Below are 23,908 nucleotides of genomic sequence, written 5' to 3'. Positions count from 1 at the left end.
ACCAATCAGAGGAAAAGGAGAAAGGACCCAGGCCTGGGTGTGTGGAGGAAGGTCACTCTTCCCAGACAGTGTCCCCAACTCAAGCATCCTCTTAACTCATTCTAAAACCGTCACTCCTTCGAGCTTTCTGTACATCTGTAGCACGGTTCAACCTTACAGAGCTGTTGAGAAGCTCCAGGGAGTAAAATTACACAAAGCACTTGGAACATTGAACACATACCTTATACTCTACTATCATTATTAAAGTGGAGTCTCAGCCCCTGTGGGTAAATAAGGTGGTTTTAATCCACCTTTAGACAAATGAGTCTCTTCTTGGAGAGGTTTTTGAGGAAGACATGTGTAGAATATCCCTCAGTTACTTATTCCAGTTCCTTATAAGCTCGTAACTCATAGAAACCTTTGGTCAAGGGGGATCCTACTCCTAATCCTACAGGCTCCCCCTACCCCACTTCTGTTTACGCCCTTTAAAAGCAAAGCTACAGTAGCTGCTGCAGAGGGAACAGGTGCCTTGGATGGGGCTACAAGCAGGGGAAGCTGTGGATGCTTACCGTGTGGTACCATTGGGACAGTCTTCTGGCATTCTTCAACAGAAGCTGCTCACAGTACTAAGTCCCACACAATGCCTATAGGGTGCAGGATCCCAGTTGTCCCTCCTTGAGACTCACCTCCCTGGAGCCTCATTCTGTCCCTCATTCTAACCCACTCTACATTCTCCTCTCTCCCCAGGCCTCCCCTGTTCTTTATGGGCCTCATCATCTAACTCCCTGCACACAGCCTGTGGTCATTTAACAATCTGCTTCTTGGCTACTCTGTCTCTTGCTCCACCTACTCTGCACAATTTGTGGTTGGAAAGTACAACCCACATGGCACCTCTGGATCATGCAGCTTACCTGGGACACTTACAGGCTAGACTAGGGCCTGGGATGCACTTGTCTCCCATCCTCACCCCCAGTGTGTGGCAGCTGGTCAGCTCTCCAACTCCTGGGACCCTAAAGACTTCCACATCTAAGGTCTATAAATCCCACTCTTCCATTCCAACCAGAGCCTACTCCTGAAGTAAAAGAAAGAGCTGCAAAGTTACCTGATGGAGAGAGACAGGCTATGTGGTCTCCCTCATTTTATATTTTAACCCATCCAAACTCTCTGCTCTTCTTTCCCTGAGGAGACTAGTGTCCATGATTCCATCTCTTTCTCTGCTGGTCTGGGCCTCACCCACCCTACCAAGCACTCCTATCTTAGATAAGCCTCACCTTCCAAGGTATCACTCCTGTTCAACACTGTTCAGTTCTGCCCAGAAGAGCTCTTTGGTCCTCTGGGTCATCACCACCCCAGAATTCTAAAACTCTGCAGGCCCAGTCATGCCTGGGAAAGCTTCTAGGGGCACCTATTGGCTCACTTCCCTCCCTCTGATTCCTCTGTCTCACACACATTGTGCTACCTTCCCTGACTCCTGGCATTGCTTCTCCTTGCCTTCTCCCTGTCAGAGAAAACCAAGATCAGCCGTTGAGAACTCCTTCATCTTCCCATCCCAGTCCCCACAAATGCACAAAACCTCCTGGCAAACTCCCTTCTACCCTAAGTCAGTCTTTTTTACTCTCCCTTCTTCTTCTGCAATACGGAAGGCTGAGAAGGCAATGGAGGTAAACAAAAGTTTGCAGACAGAAGTGATGGGACTCTCTGGGATGTGGTGATGCACATCTGTAATCCCAGCATTTGGGCCACTAAAGCAGGAGGATAATAACTTTGAGTCTCTAGCCCTGGGCTCCATAGCCAAGACCCTATCTTTTAAAAAAAGAAAATAAAATGATAAGCCTCACTCCTGTGTTGTATGTCAGGATGAGGATGAAAGGGAAGACAAGAACAGTCCGCAGAGTCTCCTTGAAGAAACTCAAATCCAACCTGACCACAGATAAAGTCACCCTTTAAGTTTAGGTACTTTGCTTCTCTTACTCTTACTGTATCTTACACGTTACAATATTCAATAAAGACAACAAAATCTGAACTTATCATCTTCCACTAAGCCATCTCTCTTCTTCTCTTTCCTCTCTTTCACTGCCTTGTCTCAGAAAATGGTACCACATCCACCCAGTTGTCCAAGCCAGACCCTCAGGTATCAGTCCTGACTGACGCCTTACTTAGCTCCACATCCAATGTTCGGAGCAATCAGCTGTCCCACTGATAATCTTGGACCCGGCCCTTCTCAGTGTCTCCCCAGTGCTAGTTTTGGTCATGCTCACTTCTGCCTGCTGGACCACACCAGCCCTCCTCTCCGTGCCACCTTCTCTTTGATAGCCTTCTTGGCCATAGTTCACTTTCTAAATACGTATCTGGTCATGCCCATTCTTAGCCTAAATTATCTCCAAGCTTTCAGTTCAAATCCCATAAGATGCAGCATCCTTCCTGACAGGCTCCTCATCTGTCTTCCTTTTCAGCTGCTCCTCTGCTTGCACTCTGTGAACACCACCTATCCTTAGCTGTGTGCGGTCTCCAGATTCATGGTGCAGCCTTAGGTGAAGGCTTTGCATGTATTGCTCCTTTTGTCTGAACCCCACTCCTCATACACCACACACACACACACACACCATACACCTTTCCCTTAATGTCTACAACTTTATTACAACTTTCCCTCTATACTTCTCATTCTACCGGTTCTGTTTCTTTAGGGAACCCTGACTAATACAACCTCCTTCTGAGATGCCTTCCATAAACAGACGTGGCTGTTTCTCATTGCCCCTGTAGCACCTGCTGCAGGGCACGCCTCTGTCACATCATGTCACATCATATCACATGATGGCCAAGCACTGACCTGTGAGTCTGTTTTCCTCCATGGAAATGTAAACACTACAGGACAAAGGCCACAGCCTTTCACCTCCACACTCAAACACCCTATCACTGAGCCTAGGATACAGTGATAACTACATTTAGCCAACACTCACTATATGATAGAAATTATTTGATATTCTGAAAGCCATTCTTTGAGATAGAAATTATCCTGGTACTTAAAGATGAAGTAAAAAGGGTTCACAGAGTGCCAAGTGTGGTGGCGCACGCCTTTAATCCCAGCACTCAGGAGGCAGAGGTAGGTGGATCTCCGTGAGTTCAAGACCAGCCTGGTCTACATAGTGAGTTCCAGGCCAGCTGGGGCTACAGGAAGACCCTGTCTCAAAAAGATAAAGGGGGGGGGGTCATAGAAGTTAGAAATATGCACTGTCATGCGATTCATAATTAGTGCATGCCATATTCTGCTCAAAATCAGTCCATGTTCCTAACTGCTACATCATAGGTAGCTAGTATCCAAGACACATTAAACAGATGCAACAATCTCACCAGGCAGTCCCCAAGTCCAGAAGGCATAAAGAAGGACTCTTATGGACATGTACCAATGCCATCACCCAGGATTCAAGGTTTGGTGCACTGCTTTCCTGTTACTGTCTTAAAATTCGACTCATTTTGCCCTGAGCCCTACAAATTAAGTCACCAGTCTTCTGTAGAAATCACACAAGAGGTAAATTAAGATTTTTTTTCTGGCCACTTCCAGACCTGCTAAGTCAGGAAGCCTGAGGGAGGACTTGAGAATCCATACTATAAACCAACACCTTCATTTGACTTAGTCTGGGTTCCTGGACTGGCTTTTACTAGGCCTAAGGCCCATAGGGTCTTACCCTTCTAGTTAAGATGGGTGAAATAAAGTAAGCAAAGTGAGCTTAGATGCAGTTTCCTATGCTACCACATAGAGGCAGTATAGCCGTGTTTGCCAAACTTAAACTTTAAATGTAAAGGCTTAAACTTTAGAGGCATAGTCAGTTCTAGGTGAGAAATCTCCAGACATTCAATACCTCACCAATCCAGCCATTCTCTCACATGGAAGCAATTACACTTCCAGGTCACACTGTCTGTTACCGTCATTATACACTGCAAAAGTCCCATCTTTCTGTAAACAGAGGACAGGCCTCAAGAGCCTTCCATAGAATGTTCTGGAAGGAACCTAAACCAAGCAAGGTGGCTACCTGGGGACCTGCAGTAGGCTGAGGGGTGCCCCTGCAACAGTCCCAGGAGAAAGTCTCCGGTCTGGTGCAGTGTCTTCAAAGCACTTCACAGCAGTCTCCCAAGGATGTGACCTTGTTACTTAAGTTGACGAGGAAGAGGAGAAAATTACATAGAGGGCATGATGCCACCCAGTGCATATACCGGATGCAATACTAAGGGTGAGACAATCAAATGGAAGTGTCCTGACTCCAGCATTCATCTGTCCACATCCCTGCCTTTAGGACCCTTAAAAAAGAAACACCCTGTCTGAGCTGCCCTCACATTAGTTAGACCAGAAGCTCTGAGGATGAGCCCCTGACACCAGCATTTAAGGACACCTGTCAACTCAAGTGTTAGAGAGGCTGAGAGACCGTACTCCCCAGGACAGCAGGCCCACTGCAGGTTATTCTATACAGCAGCTAAGAGGATGGAGGGCCCAGTGGTCAGAGCACTCATGAGTTGGTATTTGGTTTTCCAGGGAAGGACTGTAGAGACTACAGAGAACCCAGGTCCTCTGCAACACTGCAAGTGCTCTTAACTGAATCCTCCTGCCTCCTGAATGCTAGGATTATGGGCATGTGTCACCCCCACCCGTTTCCAGTATCTTCTGAATGTAGCAAAAAAGGAATACAGGGTCTCACTATATATGTAGCTAAGATTGACCTGAAACTTCTTACACTGCCCAAACTGGTCTCTAACTTAAGAGTCTTCCTCTCTCCCAAGTGCTGGGATGACAGGAGTACACCACCAAAGGAAATCAGACCCCATGTAGGGACTGCTGACCTTCAGGGACCAGATCCACCCATATCCAACACACATTTGAGTTCTTTCCAAGCCCACAAGAGACAGCATTAACTCAGGGTTGAGCAGCAACCCAGCTCAGATGGAAAGACCCCAGACCCAGGGGCACAGGAGTTTAGGACTCTTTACAAAGCTTTCCTTGATCTCTAAGATGAAACTAATAATGTCTTTTTCATAAATCCATAACAATTAATTGACATACTTCTGAGGCTGCCAGGCACACCCTGCCTGGCCTGGCGCGGCCTTCCTGGTAGGGATCTGCTCTGGGCATCTAGTTTTCTTACATTGCAAAGGATGTTCATCACCTGGCAAAGGTTCCAGGTGTCCCTCAGCATCTCCAGATGTGCTAGATGGAAAGTCAGAAGAAAGGTGGGCTGAGTAAAGCCCCTGGAGACCCCTCTGTGACCAGAGGGTTCAAAAGTAGGTTGGAAGTCAAGCTCGGCTCTGCATTGAGGATGGATTGCCTTCCTTGGGGCCCATTGAAAAGGTAGGATGAGTCACTGGGCTTTACTAGGGGTTCAGGGGCAAACAGAACAAAGAACAAAAACACTTAAGAAATAGCTCCTCACCCTGTACTGTGACTCAGTTTCCAGCCCCTGACCATGTTCCTTTACTTGTATATAGCCCTTTGTACCTGGTTGACTTTTGCCGATCAGGAATCAGTTATTCAGGCCCTTCCAAAAGCAGCTTCTGAATTCTCAGATGATACCTTTTTAAATAAGCTGGTAAACAGGTGCCTCTTCCCTTAGGACCTAAGTGAACTACTTTATCCTGGTCAGGAAGGAACTCTTTTTCAGAGGCCAGAGAAGCAATTACAATGTTTCCCATTCTCTGTCTCCCACTGAAGGGTCATCTGGAGTTTGTTCTTACTTTGTTTGGGGGTTTTATGTGTTGTTTAGCCCAGGCTAGTCTTGACTTTTAAAAAAATATTTATTTCTATTTTATGTGTATAAGTCTTTGCCTGCGTGTGTGTACGTGTCCATGTGCATGTCTGGGCTCGTGAAGGCCAGAAGAGGGCTGCAGATCCCCTGGAACTTGAGTTACATGTGGTTGTTAGCCACCACATAAGTGTTGGGAACTGAACCTAGGTCCTCTGTAATACAGTGCTCTTAATTGAATCCTCCTGCCCCTTGAATGCTAGGATTACTGGCATGTGTTGCTATGCCCCCAGTTTCTAGTGTCTTCAGAATGTACCAGAAAGGAAGACAGACCTATGCCCTCCCACATCTCCCTCACCATCCCACCTTTCCCCTGTAAAGCATCATCCAGGGGTCCAGGAGGCTAGAAGCTTCTCCTGGGAGTGAGGGTGAGAGACCAGAATCCTGGACTTCACTGCAGGGTTAGATATGGATTTAGGGAGCATGTTTCTTGTTTCCATGTATAGTAGGAAGGGGCAAATTAGACAGGACACTCAGAGGGCCTCCAAGACTCCTTCCCAGGGAGGCACCAGAGACTCAAGTAAGACATACATTTTATTTTTCCTTCCTTTAATCTTAAGTAAAAGAGACACAGGGGTTCAAAAATAAAAATTTCTTCCCCCCCTCAAAACTGTCCCCAATTTCCCCCGTGCCACCCTTTTCCTCTCTGACAGAAGCAGGAAGGGAGGTACAAGAAACTGGCCGGGGAGGGGAGGGCAGGGGGCTGCAGAGTTCAGTGGTGGTCTCTTTCCAAATATAAATACATGTGTCAAAACTGGGAAATTCTCTATGCCCACCACTCAAGCATCCTCCATTTCTGCTGGTGTTGGGGTGGGGGAAGCCAGGCACCTGCTGGCCATGGTTTACTGCACCCTCTAGGCATGCACCCCACCAGCCTCTTGCTGCTCATTGTAGAAGAGATGGCACTCAGGGTCTCCCCGGATGGTGGGAGCTCCCTGGATCAGCTTCCCGGTATTGGGGTTCACACACCAGCACTCCCCACGTTGTCCATTCAGAGACATCTTGCACTGAGAAGAGAAAAGAGGAAAAGTTGAAGACTCCACCTGATTTCCCCTTTACTCAGCCCACAGTTGACCGAGCAGCCTCTCACACGCTGAGCTACTGCATGGTGGCCTCTCCCAACCTTAAGGGAGCAGTGAGAACTTTATTAAAAGGCAGACCCACATGCAACAGGTCAAAGGTAGCCCTGAAATTCTGCATGACTAACAAGCTGCAGAAGGATGCTGATAATGCAGGCCCAAGGGGCCATACCTATCAGCAAAGCTGTTGAAGACATTCAAAGACCACGAAATGACTCATCTCCTATCCTCAGAGGTCTCATCCAGTGGGAGACCCAGTAAACTGGGGTTTGAGATGAAGATCCTCATGTCCTGATAAAGTATGTGTGAGAAACGTATTCCAATCATGCACTGATATCTAACATATATATTCACATAGTCTTCACAGACACCTTGTGTATTAGGTATCATCACTGTCCCCACTTTATAGCCGGTAACTTGCCCACAGTCACCTCAGCATTCCCATCCAGGGTCTTTGATCTTATGACAAGTTACAATAATTATTACACATCACTTTAGTGATCCATAAGGTATAGTAGATCTACTGGTTCACATTAAAAGTGATCATTATTTCCTCCAAGTTCCAAATGAAGTGATTGGTTTACAGTTGGAAGGTAATATATACAATCAGCTTTGAGCACTGGGAGTAACATTCAGAGGGGCAAGGTGCCTACATAATGAAGGAGTTGAAGGAGTAAGGACTGACTGAGCCTTCTACCCTAGCTCCTGGCCCCATGCATCCACTGTTCAGGTCAACCCTGATAAGTCACTAGATCACCAGAAGAGTTTTTAAAAAATACCCAGACACGAAAGTTCCAAATGTCTCTAGTAAATCCTGGTGTCTATATTTTTTTAAAGCTCCCCAGAGAATCCCATGTACAACAATCAGGGCTGAGATTCTCTGCTTGGAAACAGAATGACAGCTGCAGACCACACAGTCTGGTCTCCGTCCTGACCCCTGCAGCCTCTCCCTCTCCATTCTTTCATACAGGAAATGCACATTCTTCTTCCCCTATGTAAGGGACTGTGAAATAGAGGAAGTGAGGGGTGGGAGATCTAAAAGGATGAATCATAAAAGAAACAGGAGGGCAAGGGCTCCTGGGAGTTTGTTTAAACTTCCTTAACTTTCTCCAAATATACTTAGAATGATGTAAGGCTACTGTGTTTAGAAATGTTTTCAGGGGGCTGGAGAGATGGCTCAGTGGTTAAGAACCCTAGTTGTTCTTGCAGAAGACCCAGGTTCAAATCCCAGCACCCACATGGCAGCTAGGGGATCCGACAGCCTCTTCTGTCCTCTGAGGGCATTACACATGACATGGGTACACTTACCTACATGCAGGCAATACACGCATACACATAAAATAAAAATAATAAATAAAATATTTTTAAAAAGGAAATGTAGCCAGGCGTGGTATAAATCCACTGCCTGGGCATACTCTCTGGTATCACTGGGCACTGAAATGCTAAATTCTGTCTTCAATTTCTATTATGTGAAACTTTTCTTGAAACTATATAAGATTTCAGAACTGGCCTTCTATCAGTCTCAGGTAAGATAGAATTTTAAAAAATTTTCTTTTTCTTTTATGCATGTATGTAAGTGTACTGGTGTAGTGCAATGTCTGCAGAGGTCAGAAGAGGGCATTGGATCCCCTGAACTGGAGTTACAGACAGTTGTTAGCTGCCATGTGGGTTCTGGGAACCAAACCCAGATTCTCTGCAAGAGCAGCCAGTGCTCTTAACCACTGAGCCATCTCTCCAGCCCCAGAAATGCAAACTCTTGATCCTTAACCAACCTATTAAATGACAACCTCTGAAGATGGGCCCAGAAATCAGGTCTTAGGCAAAGCTGAGGTGCCTTTATAAAGCCATTTTTACTGTAGCTATCTCCAAATCTCTAAAGGTGGGCCCAAAGGTCTGCTCTCCAGAAAAGCCAAGGTGCGAAAGCTTAAACCTACTTCCTTCACTTCCCTGGGAGGCTCCATCTCAACCTAGACACCAAGGACACCAGAAGGTGGCTGCAAGAGTGCAGTCAGTCCTGACCTGCCCAAGGCCAGGGAGGGGAGCCTCCTGGAACTGGCATTGTATCCCTGTGCTTACAGAAGCCTGTATCTCAGCTCAGCTCTCAGCCTCCAAGGATTACAAACCAGTGGAGCAGGAACCAAGCATAACAGCCCTGGGGCTGAGGTGGAAGCTCCTGGCCCAGGCTGCTGCTCACACTTACTTGTTTGAGGTTGTAAAGGCCATGCTTGTCACAGTTGGGGATATGCAAGGAATAGAGGTGCTCCAGAGGACCCCGATCATCCGGAAGGCGCATGGTGGAGATCCGTTCCAGGACCTGGTCCAATTCCTGCTGGCAGGGGGTCTGAGGGCAGGCAGGCACAAAAAGACACTTTGGAGTGAGAAAAATGAGCCCACAAAACCCTGGCGCTCGACAAGGTCTCACAAACTGGCACATCCACAGGGACTTCCCCAACACCACACAGCTAGCAGATAACATAGTGGCAACCAACCTAATGACCTCACTGTGCCAACCACCCCCTATATAAAGTCACATGCCTGCTCTCTTCTATGACAATGGCCTTAATGGGTCAAAATGGGCTCTACCCAAAGTGAAAAGATTGGAATTTTTACCTCAACCCAAGGCCCAGGTCAATTCAAATACTGTCCCTAGAATTTACACCCCAATCTGTGGACCAACTCAATGCCATCGCTGTCTCTGGAGTTTATACCCCAACCTGTGGCCCAACCTGGAGTCAATACCCCAACTCATAGCCCAAGTTCCATTCTCTGGCATTAAACTCAACCAGGGTCATAGTCCAAATAATAAATCTGAGCTAGAAAGAGAAAAAGGAGGCATTTCACAGAAAGCTCATTCCCATAAGAGAGAGCATCTCTGGATTTTCTAGGACAGTTTCCCAAAGCCAAACAGAAACATGAAGGTCTTAAAACAGATTTCAAGAATCCACATGTCCAATTCCTTTCAGTGTCAGAGGTACTATGTGGCCCAAAGGTCACCAAATATGTTAATGGAAGCCCTGGGAAATAACATGGGACACAGTGGGATGTCCTCCCCTGGTGCTGAGATTCCCTTTCCACGTCTTCCCTCGGCCAGACCCAATCCCCACTGACCCTGGCAGGGGGTGGCCGCAGCTTCTTGGGTTCCTCCAAGCCAAGGTGGTGTTTGCCACCTTTGCCCATCTGCCGGTGCTGTTCGGTGACCTTCTCACGGAACACAGCTAGCTCCTTCATGCCTGACTTGAGGGGCTTCCGACCACCACTGCTTCCACCTCCCAACACGTTCATAGTCCCGTCCACATGATTCTCCACCAGGCCTCCCTCAGAGTGGTCATCACCATTGTCTGCAAAGAGAGGAAGAACTCCAGATTCACATTCTCAGAAAGAAGGGCCCTACTGTACCCAAATCTCAAGGAGGGTGAATCTAACTAATGATAAAGGAGATGGCTAGAGCTAAAGAGTGCCAACTATGCCCCTGGGCCCATATACCACAATTTACCTGGATTATCCATTTCAATCTCACAGTAACATTTAAGAGGTATCATGATTTCATGATCGCATAGACTCATGTGTCTGAAAACTTGGTTCCCAAGTGGTACTGTTTAGGGAGATTGTAGAGACTGGCTGGTGGAGGGGGTTACTGGGGCTGGACCTTTGGGAGCTATAGCCCACCCTACTTCAGAGCTGTTCCACTATGCCTTTCCCGCCATGATGAATTAGGTCCCTCTGAAACCATCAGTCAAAATAATGCTTTCCTCCCTCATTTGCTTTTGAGAGGTATCTGATCACAGTGACACATATGAAATACATTACGGTACCACTGACATCCTTCCCAGTCAAGGCTCACAGAGGTCACTTAATTGACCAAAATCATAACCCTGTTATGTGACAGATCCTGGAGCCAAGCTCAAGCTTGAAGAGAAATGAGAGATTCCTAACTCTTTCTGCCCTTAGGGAAGAAAGGGAAGAATGGGAGCACAGAAGAATGTAGACAGCCAAAAGGCCGGGTGGCCACATTCAGTGTGAAATGTGAATGGGTCATCCCTGGAGTCTCATGAGAACCTCCCAGATTCACCCACAACCAAGCCCAGGTTTAAGTTCTTCATTTACGATCTGAATGAAGCAGATCAGGTGAGATTTTAAAAACTCATACCACAAAGATCACTGAGCCATGGCATGACTGGCAGGGGGAAACAAGGTAGTCAGCCACCTGCTAGTGCAAACCAGGCTCTAGCACTCCGCTATCACTCTCCATTTGTCCCTGCCAAGAAGTGCCCAGAGTCCCTGCCAGGAGTAGTGGCACATGCCTTTGATCCCAGCATTCAGAAGGTAGAGGCAAGATCTCTGAGATATAGGGGCCAGCCTAGTCTACAAAGTGAGTTCCTGGCCAGCTGTGCCTACAGGAGACTCTATCTCAAAAAGCGAAAGAAGGAATTTCCCATAGTCCTTTGCTCCTAGGCTGCTAGAGTACTACCTTACTGACTTTTATTTGTTTTGAAGTCTATCTGTATGTTACCAACTCCACCCATGCCACTGAGAGCCCCCAAGAACAGGAACTATCTATGAATCCTCTGAATGTAGTTCTGGTTTCAAGGCATGAAACCTCATCGAGATGTCTGCTGAGGAGCAGCCACCCCATCTCTTCAGACTTCCTTAGTGTCTTCTATGTGCACAGTCCAGGTGGAGGGGACCCTGAATGCCTCCCCCTGGTTCCCACAGTGTCACCCTTGGCTGAGTCATATCTAGCCAGGGGAGGGTGACAGGACAAGAATCGTGTGGCTGGGTTATAACCGGGGAGACAAGTCCCAGCATGCTCTAAAAGGCAAGACGCCAACAGCCCAGCCCCAACCCATACTGCCTAGAGTCAGGAGCCCACAAGTCCCAACAAAATCTAGGTGAGTGTATGGGAGTATTTTGCAACAGACCTTGCATTTTTTCCTCTTTTAATGCTCATTCAAAAACCTTACAGTCCCTATCCCCAAATGAAATGACTCTTAAAGTACTTCTATACAAAGATTGAGGTGAGGCATCTAGTTCACAGTGGACCCTTCAGAATCCAGACAGTATGGTTGACTCCACAGTTCCCCCACCTAGGCAGGGACCAACTATATGTTTGAAGGAAAGAGCCAGCACCTGCTGTAAAAGGAAAGGTGTACTCTCTGAGTTGTTGGGAATGGATGGTGTTCAGCTAAAAGAGTGATCAGTTCTTCCCTACCAAGTACAGCAGCCCTGGGTACTAGTGTTACAGCTGTACCTACTGTTGAGGGATGCCCTACTCCGTCCCCAGCCTCCAAAAGCAATCAGTAGATTTGCCCCATCCATTCCTTTCCCTTCCCACTGAGCCTAATACTTGGCCTGTTCTCACCGGGTTCAGCAGTAAAAGCAGGGTGCTCAAGTTAAATCCAGCTATGCCACATTATCAGCTGTGTTTTGCTACACATTGCCTCCCTGATCTCTAATTTCCTAAATGTAAATGGTTGGATACCCAACAGTTCTTCATAAAACTAAAGAGAATATGGTGAAGATAAAGCAGTCAAAGTAATACATGGAACAGAAGCTGTCCACACTCCTGTCAGCCATCATTTTGATGATGGTGGTGGTGGTGGTGATAGTGGTGGTGCTGGTGGTGAGCATTGCCCCAGGTATCTATTACCTCAGAACCAGGAGACAAAGGAAAACAAGACTAATTATCAGAAGATTTGTCACTATGCCAAGCATTGAGAAGCCTTGGCATTTTTTTTTTTATTTTTTTTTATTTTTTTTTACACAAGACCAGGGAGTTATCACATGAAGAACCTTAAGGGTTCACAACACTACTGTTCCAGTAAGCGTAGTTTCTGGGTAACAAAGAATTAAACCACAAAAATTAAAAGGAGAAAAAAGTGGATAGGAGAGATGGTTCAGTGGATAAAGTATGTCAAGAAGTATTAAAGGACAAAGAGGAAAGAAGACACTACATGAGAATTCTGGGGACAAGAATGTATGGTGGCGCATGCCTTTAACCTCCACATCAGGAGCCAGAGGCAGGCAGATCTCTGTGAGTTGGAGGCCAGCCTGAACATAGTGAGTCCAAAGTCAGTCAGGGCTACATAGTGAGGCTGTCTCAAAAAAGAAAAAAAAGAATTCTGGGAACAAAGCTAGGTGTAGTGGTACATGCCTGAATCTTAACAGTGAAAAAAATGAAATCAGGAAGATTAGGAGTTCAATGTCATCCAGGACTATATGAGTTCAAGGCCAACCTGGGCTACATGAGACCCCAGAGACAGGTCACAGACAGAGAAAGAACATTAATCTTGGAGATAGCTCATGCATGCAAACATTTCCATATCCCTCAGTGACCCCTGAGGACTCTAGTGCTCTGTAGCCCAAAGCAAGCATTGTACTGATCATGACCTCAGGACATCACAAAAGGGGAGAGGGTCAATTGTACAGCATTTTAAAAACAGATTTCTGACCAAAACTATTAAAGTTGAAATATTTAAATATATAAAGTTATTGAAACTTGGAAATGTTTTTCTAGAATGGCTAACTCCCCAGGGGCGCAGGGTAACATGGGTTTCACCATAAATTAGGCAAGATTAAACCCCATTCCAGAAACTCCAGTATCACCCACGGGGAAAACTAAGATCACCTTTGCAAGGCTGGGGAGGAGTCCTGTTCAATTAGACCCAGGAACCAGCCCCAAACCTCCTCACCCATCCTGCCCTCCCCTATCTGCTTCTTGATGTGGGAACAGCAGAAATTCAAGGGCCCCAAAAGTAGGCCAAATTTCCCCTCTCAGCTGCCTGCTGCGTTCCTCAGAATATGGACACCGAATCACCCTGTCCTGGTGCAGTAGATTTCCTCTGTACCATCAGGTCCCCAGAGCCATCCTGTGGGGTTGGGTCATGCAGCAGTGGCCAACTTGCCTTCTTAGATGGACACAGAAGTAGAGGGCAGAAGGCTCAGGGGGAAAGGCTCAGGAAAGTCTGACATGAGCCTGGGAAATAAATGGGAGTGCTATGAGTGTTATGCTGAGAGGTGCCCATATCTTCTTGAAAAATAACCTCTGAAGCATCATGCATCATGCTCTGCTCAGGGGTCAGTGCTAACCCAAGGGTCTGGGACTTCCCAGTCTACTGCTGAAATGTCTAGGCCCTGCAGAGTTGATAGATCAGCTTGCCTGTTCTCTCCTGCAATGGCTAAGTCTCCTCCACCACTCTGTTCCATCACAGCCATATTAGTCCACAGCTCCACAGAGCAGGGCATAGGATCTTCCCAGGGCATCCAGAGTCCTCAACTCGCTAATCCCTCTTTTCCAACCCCTTCTGGGCACTTGTACCACACACAGTAGCCAAAGAAGCAACCCTTGGTTGAGTCCTCAAGGTCAGTCCAATATCTAATGCTCAGGACACCTTCCACCACTCTGAAAACATATCTGAAGAGAAGCGGGCACACACAAACAATACGCACTTGGGCCTAAAGGCTGAAGGCAGGGCTAATTTATGCATGAGACACAGCAAACACAGGACATAGGGGCTGAAAAATGTTTTTGTTTATATAAACATCAGTAGAAAAAAATTAGCTATCAAGCCACAAGGACTTAATTGACAATACTGATATACTTGCATTTATAAAATCAGATGCATAATTTTTTATGGTTTTTTTAATGAAGTAAAAGGCCCACAAAGACAAAAATGGCTAAGGTTTAGGAATTGCCTAAAATTATCCCCCTTGGCTCCAGGTCCCAGAAGACAGGCTTTAACTGGGCAGTTTTCTCCTGGGGGATGAGTTGCCCTGTCCTGAGATGTCCCCAAACTCCCCAAGGTGAAGGTCAGTTTGTCCACCCTCGCAGAGGCCATCTGGATTCAAGGGTAGGTTTCATTCTACTTCTTTATTGACCTCACTACAACCAACAAACATGCCAGTAAGATGGGGAAATCCACAGGCGGGGCTTGCTGGCCTTGCTCTTTTTAAAGGTAGCACAGCATCCATTTCTTTCTCAAAATAGGCTTTGGGACCCAAGACCAATGACCAGATGTAAATACATCTTGAAGTTGAAACCCAAGGAAGGGGAATGAAATGCTGGCCAAGTAGAAAATTTAAAAGACTGTCAGGTGATAAAACCCTGGTGCCTTGTTACTATCCCCAGCCAAAATGTTCAAGGGTTCAACACCAAAGTCTGATCACCTAAGTCTATATTCCAGCTTTTCCATTTGGTTGGGTGACCCTGGACAAATTTCTTAAGTCCTCCATGCCTCCTATAAAAAGAAAACAAATGGCATCCAACTTCACTGGGATGCTAGAAGGGTCCCAAGAGTTGTATGTTATGCATTGAGCATGGTAGGAGCATTCAGCATCCGAGGGGAGCTCTTAGCTGCTTCTATCCCCCCAATTGCCCCCCGACCTCACTCAGACAAGCATCTTCCTCCCATACATTCCCTTACAGGCTACAGAAGCAATCTTCAAGAAAACATTCCAGATATGGAATTTCAACTAGAGATGGAATTTTCCCTCAGAACAAAAATACCAAGTTGCATTCTTTTCTGCCTAAGAGAGTTAGATTCAGAAAAATATTTATTAAGCAACCACTTATACATGTAGCTAAACAGGCCACGGCACAGAGGACACTACAAGAAACAGTTTGGGTTTGTTTTGGTTTGGTTTGGTTTGGGTTTGGGTTTTTGTTTGTTTGGTTTTTGGGGTTTTTTTTGGGGGGGGGGTCTTTTTGAAACAGCTGTAGCACCAGCTGGCCTGGAACTCATTATGTAGGCTAGGCTGGACTTAAACTCACAGAGATCCGCCTGCCTCTGCCTCCCAAGTGCTAGGACTAAAGGCATGTGCCACCACGCCCAGCAAGAAACAGCTTTTAATCATCCCTAGGATGTAGGTGAGAAGAGCTTCAGACTTAGAGAGAATCGGTAGGAACCGTTGCAAGGCCCCTAAAAGGTCTTCTCCCTGTCTATGGGCACACATTTAGCTGTTCTCATCAACATAGCAACTGAGGAATAGGTCAACACTGAAACATGGAATTTCATGATCATATCAATTATACAGGATAAAACAACGCTTTTCCAAACTGAAGTAGACAGTGAAATAAATGCTCCCAGAGGGTCTGAAGAGCATGGGGAATGCCCCTGACTTTGTTATGTTATCACATCTTTCCACTTTAGACATGTGGAAATAAATGAAAAAGGCCACTGAGTTCTTGAAAGAGGAGAGATGGTTTGTCCCATTTTAGAGCTGGCAAATCTGAGGCCCAAATCCATCTGGGTCTGTACGAACGAAAATACACTGCCATCGTCACAGCCTTCAACAAGTGCTGACACTACCAATCCAGCTCAAGAACTCAGTTATCAGCCACAGGGATGGGTGCTGGTTGCTCCTGATTCTGCCCTGGCTGGGCACAGAACTCACATGGCTCCTTTACTGTTCATGTCTCCAACAATGCACTTAACTTCACATATGCTGACCAAAAAAGTAAGTACTTGGGGTTGGAGAGGTGGCTTAATGGCTGTAGAGCACTTGCTGCTCTTTCAGAGGACCAGAGTGCAATTTCCAACACCCACATCAGGCAGCTCACAATCACTTGTAACTATAGCTCCAAGGGATCTGATGCTGTCTTCTAGCTTCCTCAGGCACACATGTACAGGTAAATAAATAAAAATAAACAAATCTCTTTTAAAAACTACTAAGCACTAACATCCTCTTCTTCCTCCTCCTCAGACAACTTCTCTGCTAAAGCCGATGACTACCGATAACTCATTACCAACTCAAATCAGCAAAGAACCCCACAAGTCAAGCACCTGAATTTTAGCTTGCCGGGCATGTCTTCCTTTGTTTTGGCCAAATCCTTTAATTTTTCTGAGCTCTAATTTCTTAAGTCTGAAAAGTGGGAATAATAATCCTTCTTAAATGGTGGCTACTATTTAAACAGAATACAGTTTTATACTGTTCCTCTTTCCAACTTTCAGAGTGGCCAAAATCAAGCTTTAGACAAAATGTTGAATGATCCTGTGGTAGTTTGAATGAAAAATGCCCCCCATAGGCTAAAGTATTTGAACACTTGGTATACTGTCCCCAGTTGCTGATGCTGTTCAGGGAAGTCATAGAAACTTTAGGAAGTACGGTCTTGCTGGAGGAAGTACATAATTGGGGGTGGGCTTTGAGAGTTCACTTCCTCTTCTAGCTCACCCTCTCTGCTTCCTGGGAGTGAATGAAGATGTGAGAGCTCAGCTTTCTGGTCCTGTAGCCACTGCTGCCATGCCTCCCTGTCATGGACTCTTAGCCCACCTGAACCAGCAGCCCAAATAACTTCTTCCTTCTATAAGTTGCCTTGGTCATGGTGTTTTATCATAGCAACAGAAAAACTAATACAGATCTGTTTCTTAAGTGTGTAAATGAAAAGTTATCTGTTATGTCTTAAGGATGCTCATATCTAACATGCAGAATAACCACTCTCTGCTTGGACATTTCTCCTTCAGCTTGAGTTTATTGGGTGTTTACATTCTGTTTTTTCACTTTTTACTTTTTGTAGTGCTGGGAACTAAACCCAGGGCCTCACAAATACTAGGCATGTGCAGCACTCTTCCACTGAGCTACAGCCTCTGACCTATTAAGTTTTATTTCTTTTTTGGGGGGGGGTCTTTTTGTGACGAGGTCTCCCTGTAGCCCCAGCTGTCCTGGAACTATGTAGACCAGGCTGGCCTTGAACTCATAGAGATCTGCCTGCCTCTGCCTCCCAAGTGCTGGGATTGAGACAGGGTCTCTCTCTCTTTTAAGAGACTCTTGCATGTGATGGAAGTTTAAATGATTATGTTTTGTTTTTCTTTGACAGTTATAGAACCCAGGACCTTGCACCCACTAACCACATGCTCTACCATTAAGTTATACCCCTTGATTGTTTAAATCCTCTATGTGGCTAAATATCAAAGCTCTCTGCTGCTTGATGGAAGGTCTTTAGGCAAGATTGGACTTGTCTAAACTCACTTTACCTATAAAATTTATGCAACAGGAATAGAGAGTAGGAAAGTGGGTGTGGAGGGGAGGTACCATGAATCAGAAGTACCTTGCAAGCAAGCGTGAACACAGGAAGCAGCTTGTGTTGGAGAAAATTCAAAGCCAGTCTCTTTGGAAGGCTGATTACAGTCACCACTCTCCACCTATGTGGCCACTGTTCCCTACTACATGCTGTAGGAATCGAGGGATGCAGAAGTTAGAAAGGAGGTCCTATTTGTTGTCTGTTGTTTGTTTGATTAAAGTTTAACCTGAGCAAATTGTCTTAAGTGATTGTGTTTTTCCCCACCATTTTTTTCAACAAGTCAGAAGCAATAGGCTACAGTAGCCTCTGGCATTGGAATCCTAAACGTATAGAGGGCTGTCGGAATTCTCAGCAGCATACAGGGGTGTCTGGATTCTGAATGGTACACAAAAGTGGCTGGATTCTGAATGATATTCAGGGGTATTTCTCATGGTGTAGGCCGGCCCCCAGAACACCATCCAGTTTAGTGAGTGACCTTTTCTGGGTAGATAGATCTGTCTGTCCTCTGCTGATGTCCAGCTTCCTCCATAGCTCTTTCTCTTTGCCACCTTCTGAAGCCCTGCTCCCTGCAAGAGGGCCAGCTAAGTAAAGCCTAGCACTCTCTGATGCCACTACCACCACATTCTAGAACTCCCCCTTGTCTAGCAGACCAGCTGCTCCACAAGAGATGGCCGGCCCCTCCTCTCAGAATTTTCCTTGTTGAAAGAAATATTTTGTCAACGTCACAGGTCCGTAAGTCTCCTTGTTTCCTCGTCAGGGATCATCCTGTAGTTTTCACAGGCCTCATGTCGAGCTGAATGTAGAAGAGATCAGAAAACACTGCCAGGTGGTAAGCTGAGAAGATAAATCTATCACCTTTGCACAAGGTAGCAATCCTCACTGGTGTGCAACAGCAGGGCACGGCACTGACCACCTGGCCAAGGAATCCCTGTATTCCTGCACCATCCATTCTTGGGCTCAAAGCCTGACCCAAACAGCTGTATCATGGCTGGATAAGCAATGCTGGATTCAAAGCCAGAGGACCAAGGTTCCAACCCCAAATTTACCATCCCCTGGTACTGTGAATGATGCCAGGCAGGGTGTTGAGTAGGCTTTGGCTTCAGTGTGTTCATCTGTAAGTTCAAGGAGTTAGACTAGGTCAACAGTTTCCAAACAAACCTATCCAACAGAGACCTGAAGAGCCTCTAAAAATAGTCTTGGGCTCAACCCCCAGAGATTCAGAGGCAATAAGCCTGGGACAGAACCAAGGAACCTGAATTTTGAACAAGATGCCTCAAAGTTGGCATGTCTAAGGTCCTGTCTCTTCATGATTCTCTGGTCTGCCTGAGTTTCCTGAAGTTCTCAGTGAGGAGAGAAAGCAGCCTCTTCTATTCCAGTGATACAACCTCATGTGACTACTCAGCAAAGCCATCAGCTACACACGCTTTCTCCCATTGGCTGCTGGGTCTGTAGAGAGATACAAGTTTGCACACATGCAGTGGGGCCCTTCTTGGCTAGGCACCATGGAGACTTCTAGAGCATGCCCCTCACACTGCCGCCTCATCTCATCTCCCCCTGAGCACAGCCCCTCTGGAGCCTCCCTGCCTGTGGGTACTCTGAAGAGCTGCTTTATAAACACCAGGGTCATTCCTGGAATCACAAAGACCCAGAGCTAAGGCAGACAGTCTGAGAAAACAAAGACATGCTCAAATCCAACCCAGGTCCTCTGGGTCTCCGCAAGCCGAGTTGTCCTTGAGGAGCCAGAGAAACTGATACCAAGATGGCAAACAGTGCTATCAGCTCCCTCTCCTTCCTGTGAGTCCTGGGCATTTCTCCATCAGTTCAACTCAAGTCATCCAGGAACCTGGCAAGGCGACCCAGTGGATGAAGGCCCAAGTGAGTACAGGTGTCTTGGGGCAAACCAGCTCCTGCACAGAACATGTGCATAAAAAATGGCACTATCTATAGTTGCAAATTACTAGCAAACTGACCAGAAAGTGCTGCAACTGGGGAATGGAAAGATAAAATGAGTAGAATACAATAAAGGAAGAATTTACCGCAGCCAGTAAGACGAGCTCTCACGTGTAAGATTCAAAAACAGATTCAAAAGCCTAATATTGATGGGGAAATTAAGCTGGCTATATATTTTTTCAATTTACTTTCAGAAAACTTGAACAACAGTCATTTATCATCCATACATAAACACACACACATACACACACATGCAAATACATGGATATAGTCATTTATCATCCATACATAAACACACACATACGCACACATGCAAATACATGGATTTAGTTATTTTCATGTTATATATACATGCAAATCTCTTTATCCACAAGATAGTATTAAATACTACATGCTAACAGACAAAATATTAAGCACTTGCAGTTCTAGGTAGCAGACTGGTATTTTATGCAATTCTTAGTATTTCTTTGTATTTTGAAGCTTTTCTTTTTTAAAAAAAAGTCATTTCTCAAGTCCATGTGTGTATGTATGTATATGTGTACATATATACACATATATATGTGACTCAGTGGTAGAGTACTTGCCTAGCACATACAAGGCCATGAGTTCCATACCCAGCACTACAAAGGTAAAGGAGTTATTTCAGGGTCCAACATGGTGGCAACACCTTTAATCCCAGCACTTGATAGGCAGAGGCAGGAGGACCTCTGAGTTCAAGGACAGCCTGGTTTACATAGAGAGTTCCAGGCCAGGGACAAGTGTCATGAGAAAATAAAAACAAATGACAAATCACAGGTTGAGGGGCCAGGGTGGGAATCACACAGATTTCCTCTGGTATAGTTTAAGGACAGTGTGGTTACTGAGGGTTCAAGGCTGCTTGATTTAGAGTTGATGAAAAACATCACTAGGCAAAATATACCCTGGTAATTCAACTCTACTTCATTCCCAGCACTTTTGGCTGGGTCTACTAGGCAACACCAGTTGGGGGCGGGGGGTGTTATCCAATGGCTCAGTAAAAGTGCCTGCCACCAATGTGAGTTCCATCCCCAGGACCCATATGATAGAAGGAAACCAACTCCTCCAAGTTATGTCCTCTGACACCCACATTTGTGCCACGGCACACGTGCACATGCATTCATCCACTCTTTCTCTCACACACACACATGAACACACACATAAATAAATGCAATTTTTTAAAATATTTGAATCTGAGACTTCAAATTCTCTTCTGAAGGATAGAAGCTTCTAGAAGACACAAATTTGGTCGTACCTTCCACAGGGCCAAAGGAAGACAGAAAAGAAGCTTGCTCTTCTGGAAGATAATGAAGATAATTTGTCTTCTTCTTAAGACTGAAGGAGAAGATTCCTACCAAATTTGATTCTCTTCTATGGCTTCACTCACTATAAAGGGGCTTCATTAGTCAGACACGGAACCCGTACCTTCAATCAATACCAGCACTTGGAAGGCTGAATTTAAGGCCAGGTCTACATAGTGAGTTCCAGGCCAGTCAGGGCTGTAGACTGCCTCAAAGGGAGGGGGACTTCATTGTTGAAATGAAGATCTTCCCAGAGCCTTGGCTAAGACTCACCTATTCCTATTCCTATTCTTATTCCCATTAGGTGCACATACATGTCTTCTGTCTTGGTCTCTTCTTGGATATTTAACTTTTTAAAATGCTTTTCTTGTGTTTGGGGTGATATGACAACTGTCTCTATATAGCAAGGCTGCTTGCTTGCACACAGTATATTTAAGCATTAAAAAAGTTAACTATGCTAATAGCACCCTACATCCTGCCCAATAGTACCCTCTAACATTCATTCTCTCTCTTTTTTTTTTCTTCTGGCCCTCACCATCCCTCACACATCCAGGCCCCATAGCAGCAGGAATGGAAGCATGAGATGAGGGGGACACTGTCCTCTCGCAGGGCCTATATTCAAGCCACTGTCACCAAGTTTGGTTCTGATGATGTGACCCCATAGCCCAGCTGTGAGAAGTGACACACATCAGCCCTCCCAACTTCTTTCCACCACCTTCCCCTCCTGCCCATGACACTGTTTCGAGACACTCCACACTGACACACTGAACCCAGAAGATGCAAAAAGAAATGTAAAACCTGCAAAGATAGCCAGTGTTGCCAGCCACACTCTCAAACCAGCACACCAGTGTCCGGAATATAAATAAGTATCCTTAAATAGGTCACCATGCTATTCTCTTGCTTCAACTAAAAGTTCACCGATTTGTGACTGATCTAATACTGCATCACACCAATCACCTTTGGCTATTCAACAAACCAAACTAGAGACAACAGGCAGAACCTCAAGCAAGAACCTCATGTCTGAGCCAGTGAGATGGCTCAATGGGCAAAGGCACTTACCCTGCAAGCCTGGTGACCTAAGTTTGATCTCCAGAACCCACATACAGGTGGAAGGAGAGAATAAACTCCACAAACTTGCCCTTTACTCATCACATGTGTTCCATGGCACATGCACACCCATTTTTTAAATTATTTTTTTAATATTTTATTTATTATTTTTATTTTATGTGTATGAATGTATTGCCTACATGTGTGTAAGTGTATCCGTGTCATGCAATGCTGGCAGAAGTCAAAAGATTCCCCTGGAACTGGAGTTACTGACAGTTGTTTGCCACCATGTGGGTGCTGGGAATTGAACCGAGGTCTTCTGCAAGAGCAGCCAGTGCTCTTAACCACTGAGTCATCTCCCCAGGCCCCAGTCATTTTTTATATAGGTTTTGGGGACCTGAACTCAGGGACTCATTCTTATGAAGCAAGTACTCTTACCCACTGAGCTCTCCCCAGTCCCCCACCAGGATTCTTAAGATGACCCATCAGGAAACATCTAAACAGGCTTCCTCCTGGCCTCTCTGTTGAGATCAGGAAGAGAAGGGACCAGAACATGTATAACATCATTTGATTATCTGAGTTTCTGTACTAAATCTTTTATATACATAACTTCACAATCACTTGAAAGGTTGATAATTTATCTCCTTCCCCATTTGATAAAAGCCAAAGGAGTTTGGAGGCCAGCTACACAAACCCACCTTATCCAAGGCAGGGCTGAAACAAAACCCAGGCTGTTTGGCAGCACAGCACTTAACTCCTCAGAATGGCTTCTGGTCACTAGATCATTTAAAGGAAGACTAAACCAAGGTGTTTCAACCCTGGTGCTCCCCTCACTACAGGACCCCCATCCTCCCAAGGAAAGAGGTCACCATATGCCAGCAGGCTCCATCCAACAACAAAAGCCTTTCCAACCCAGTAAGCCCAGCCCACTTGGCTCCCTTTATCCTGCCTGACACACCCACCACTGTAAGTACAGAACCAGCCAGCGTTATCAGATGGGGGGAGTGGACACAGGGGAACTTCAAATCTCACTTTTGTCTTGGCCTCAAGCAATTTAGAAAGCACACTCACCCCCCAGAGGCAGCTTGGCATCTCTAAGTAAAGACAAAGTCTCAGAAGAAAAGTCCCAGCAAGTTGCATAAAAGGACATTTTTTTAATCATTAGTTATTTTTTTTAATTTTTAATAACTACATGATTAGAAGAAGCATTTCACTACAGCTTTAACATATTCAGTAACACACTCCAGAGCAAGAGTACACCTCTTTCATAAGTGGGTGTATCAGGGTTCAACTGGCATCGCAGGATGAGGTAACAAGTTTTCTCTCCTGCTTTTTGAAAAGTTTGTAAAGAATTTATCTTAATTGCTTGGCATAGCTCTCAAATTTGGTTCTAGATTTTCTTAATGAGCTATTGGGAAGTGGTGGAATCTTTGGAGTTGTAGAATCTAGTTAAAGAAGCAAGTCGGTGCATGCATCTCTAATCTGTATGTATCTGATTATTACTAGTCATCATCGGTTGCACTTGGATCCTTGGCGCCTGTGTATGTCATCGGGTAGATGTCAGTGGTAATGTTTATCACCTCTACTAATTAGCATGATGTAAATTTCCGTGCTTCTTCCTCAAATAAAATACATTTTTAAAATTTAGTGATTTTTTTAATGTGTGTGTATATCACACAGAACATCCCAAACCATCTTATTCAACTATACACCCACTTCTCAGATGGCACCCCCCAT

General features: G+C 45.6%; 1 protein-coding gene across 1 annotated transcript in view; it reads right to left on the bottom strand.

The window, feature by feature from the left end:
- Positions 1-6,297: 6,297 nt before the first annotated feature.
- The window catches only part of Igfbp2 (insulin like growth factor binding protein 2), a 27,896-nt gene continuing 10,285 nt past the window's right edge, over positions 6,298-23,908 (bottom strand). The window contains exons 2-4 of the mRNA XM_008825688.3: positions 9,953-10,182; positions 9,045-9,185; positions 6,298-6,772 (exon numbers count right to left, since the gene is read on the bottom strand). Coding sequence (XP_008823910.1) covers positions 6,620-6,772; positions 9,045-9,185; positions 9,953-10,182 — 524 coding nt within the window. The 3' untranslated portion in view covers positions 6,298-6,619. The remainder of the gene's footprint in view (positions 6,773-9,044; positions 9,186-9,952; positions 10,183-23,908) is intronic.

This window comes from Nannospalax galili, unplaced genomic scaffold (assembly GCF_000622305.1).
Source record: "Nannospalax galili isolate Female #2095 unplaced genomic scaffold, S.galili_v1.0 scaffold127, whole genome shotgun sequence".
Classification (NCBI taxonomy): domain Eukaryota; kingdom Metazoa; phylum Chordata; class Mammalia; order Rodentia; family Spalacidae; genus Nannospalax; species Nannospalax galili.
The sequence above is the reverse complement of the archived record's forward strand: the minus strand, read 5'-3'. Positions and strand labels throughout refer to the sequence as shown.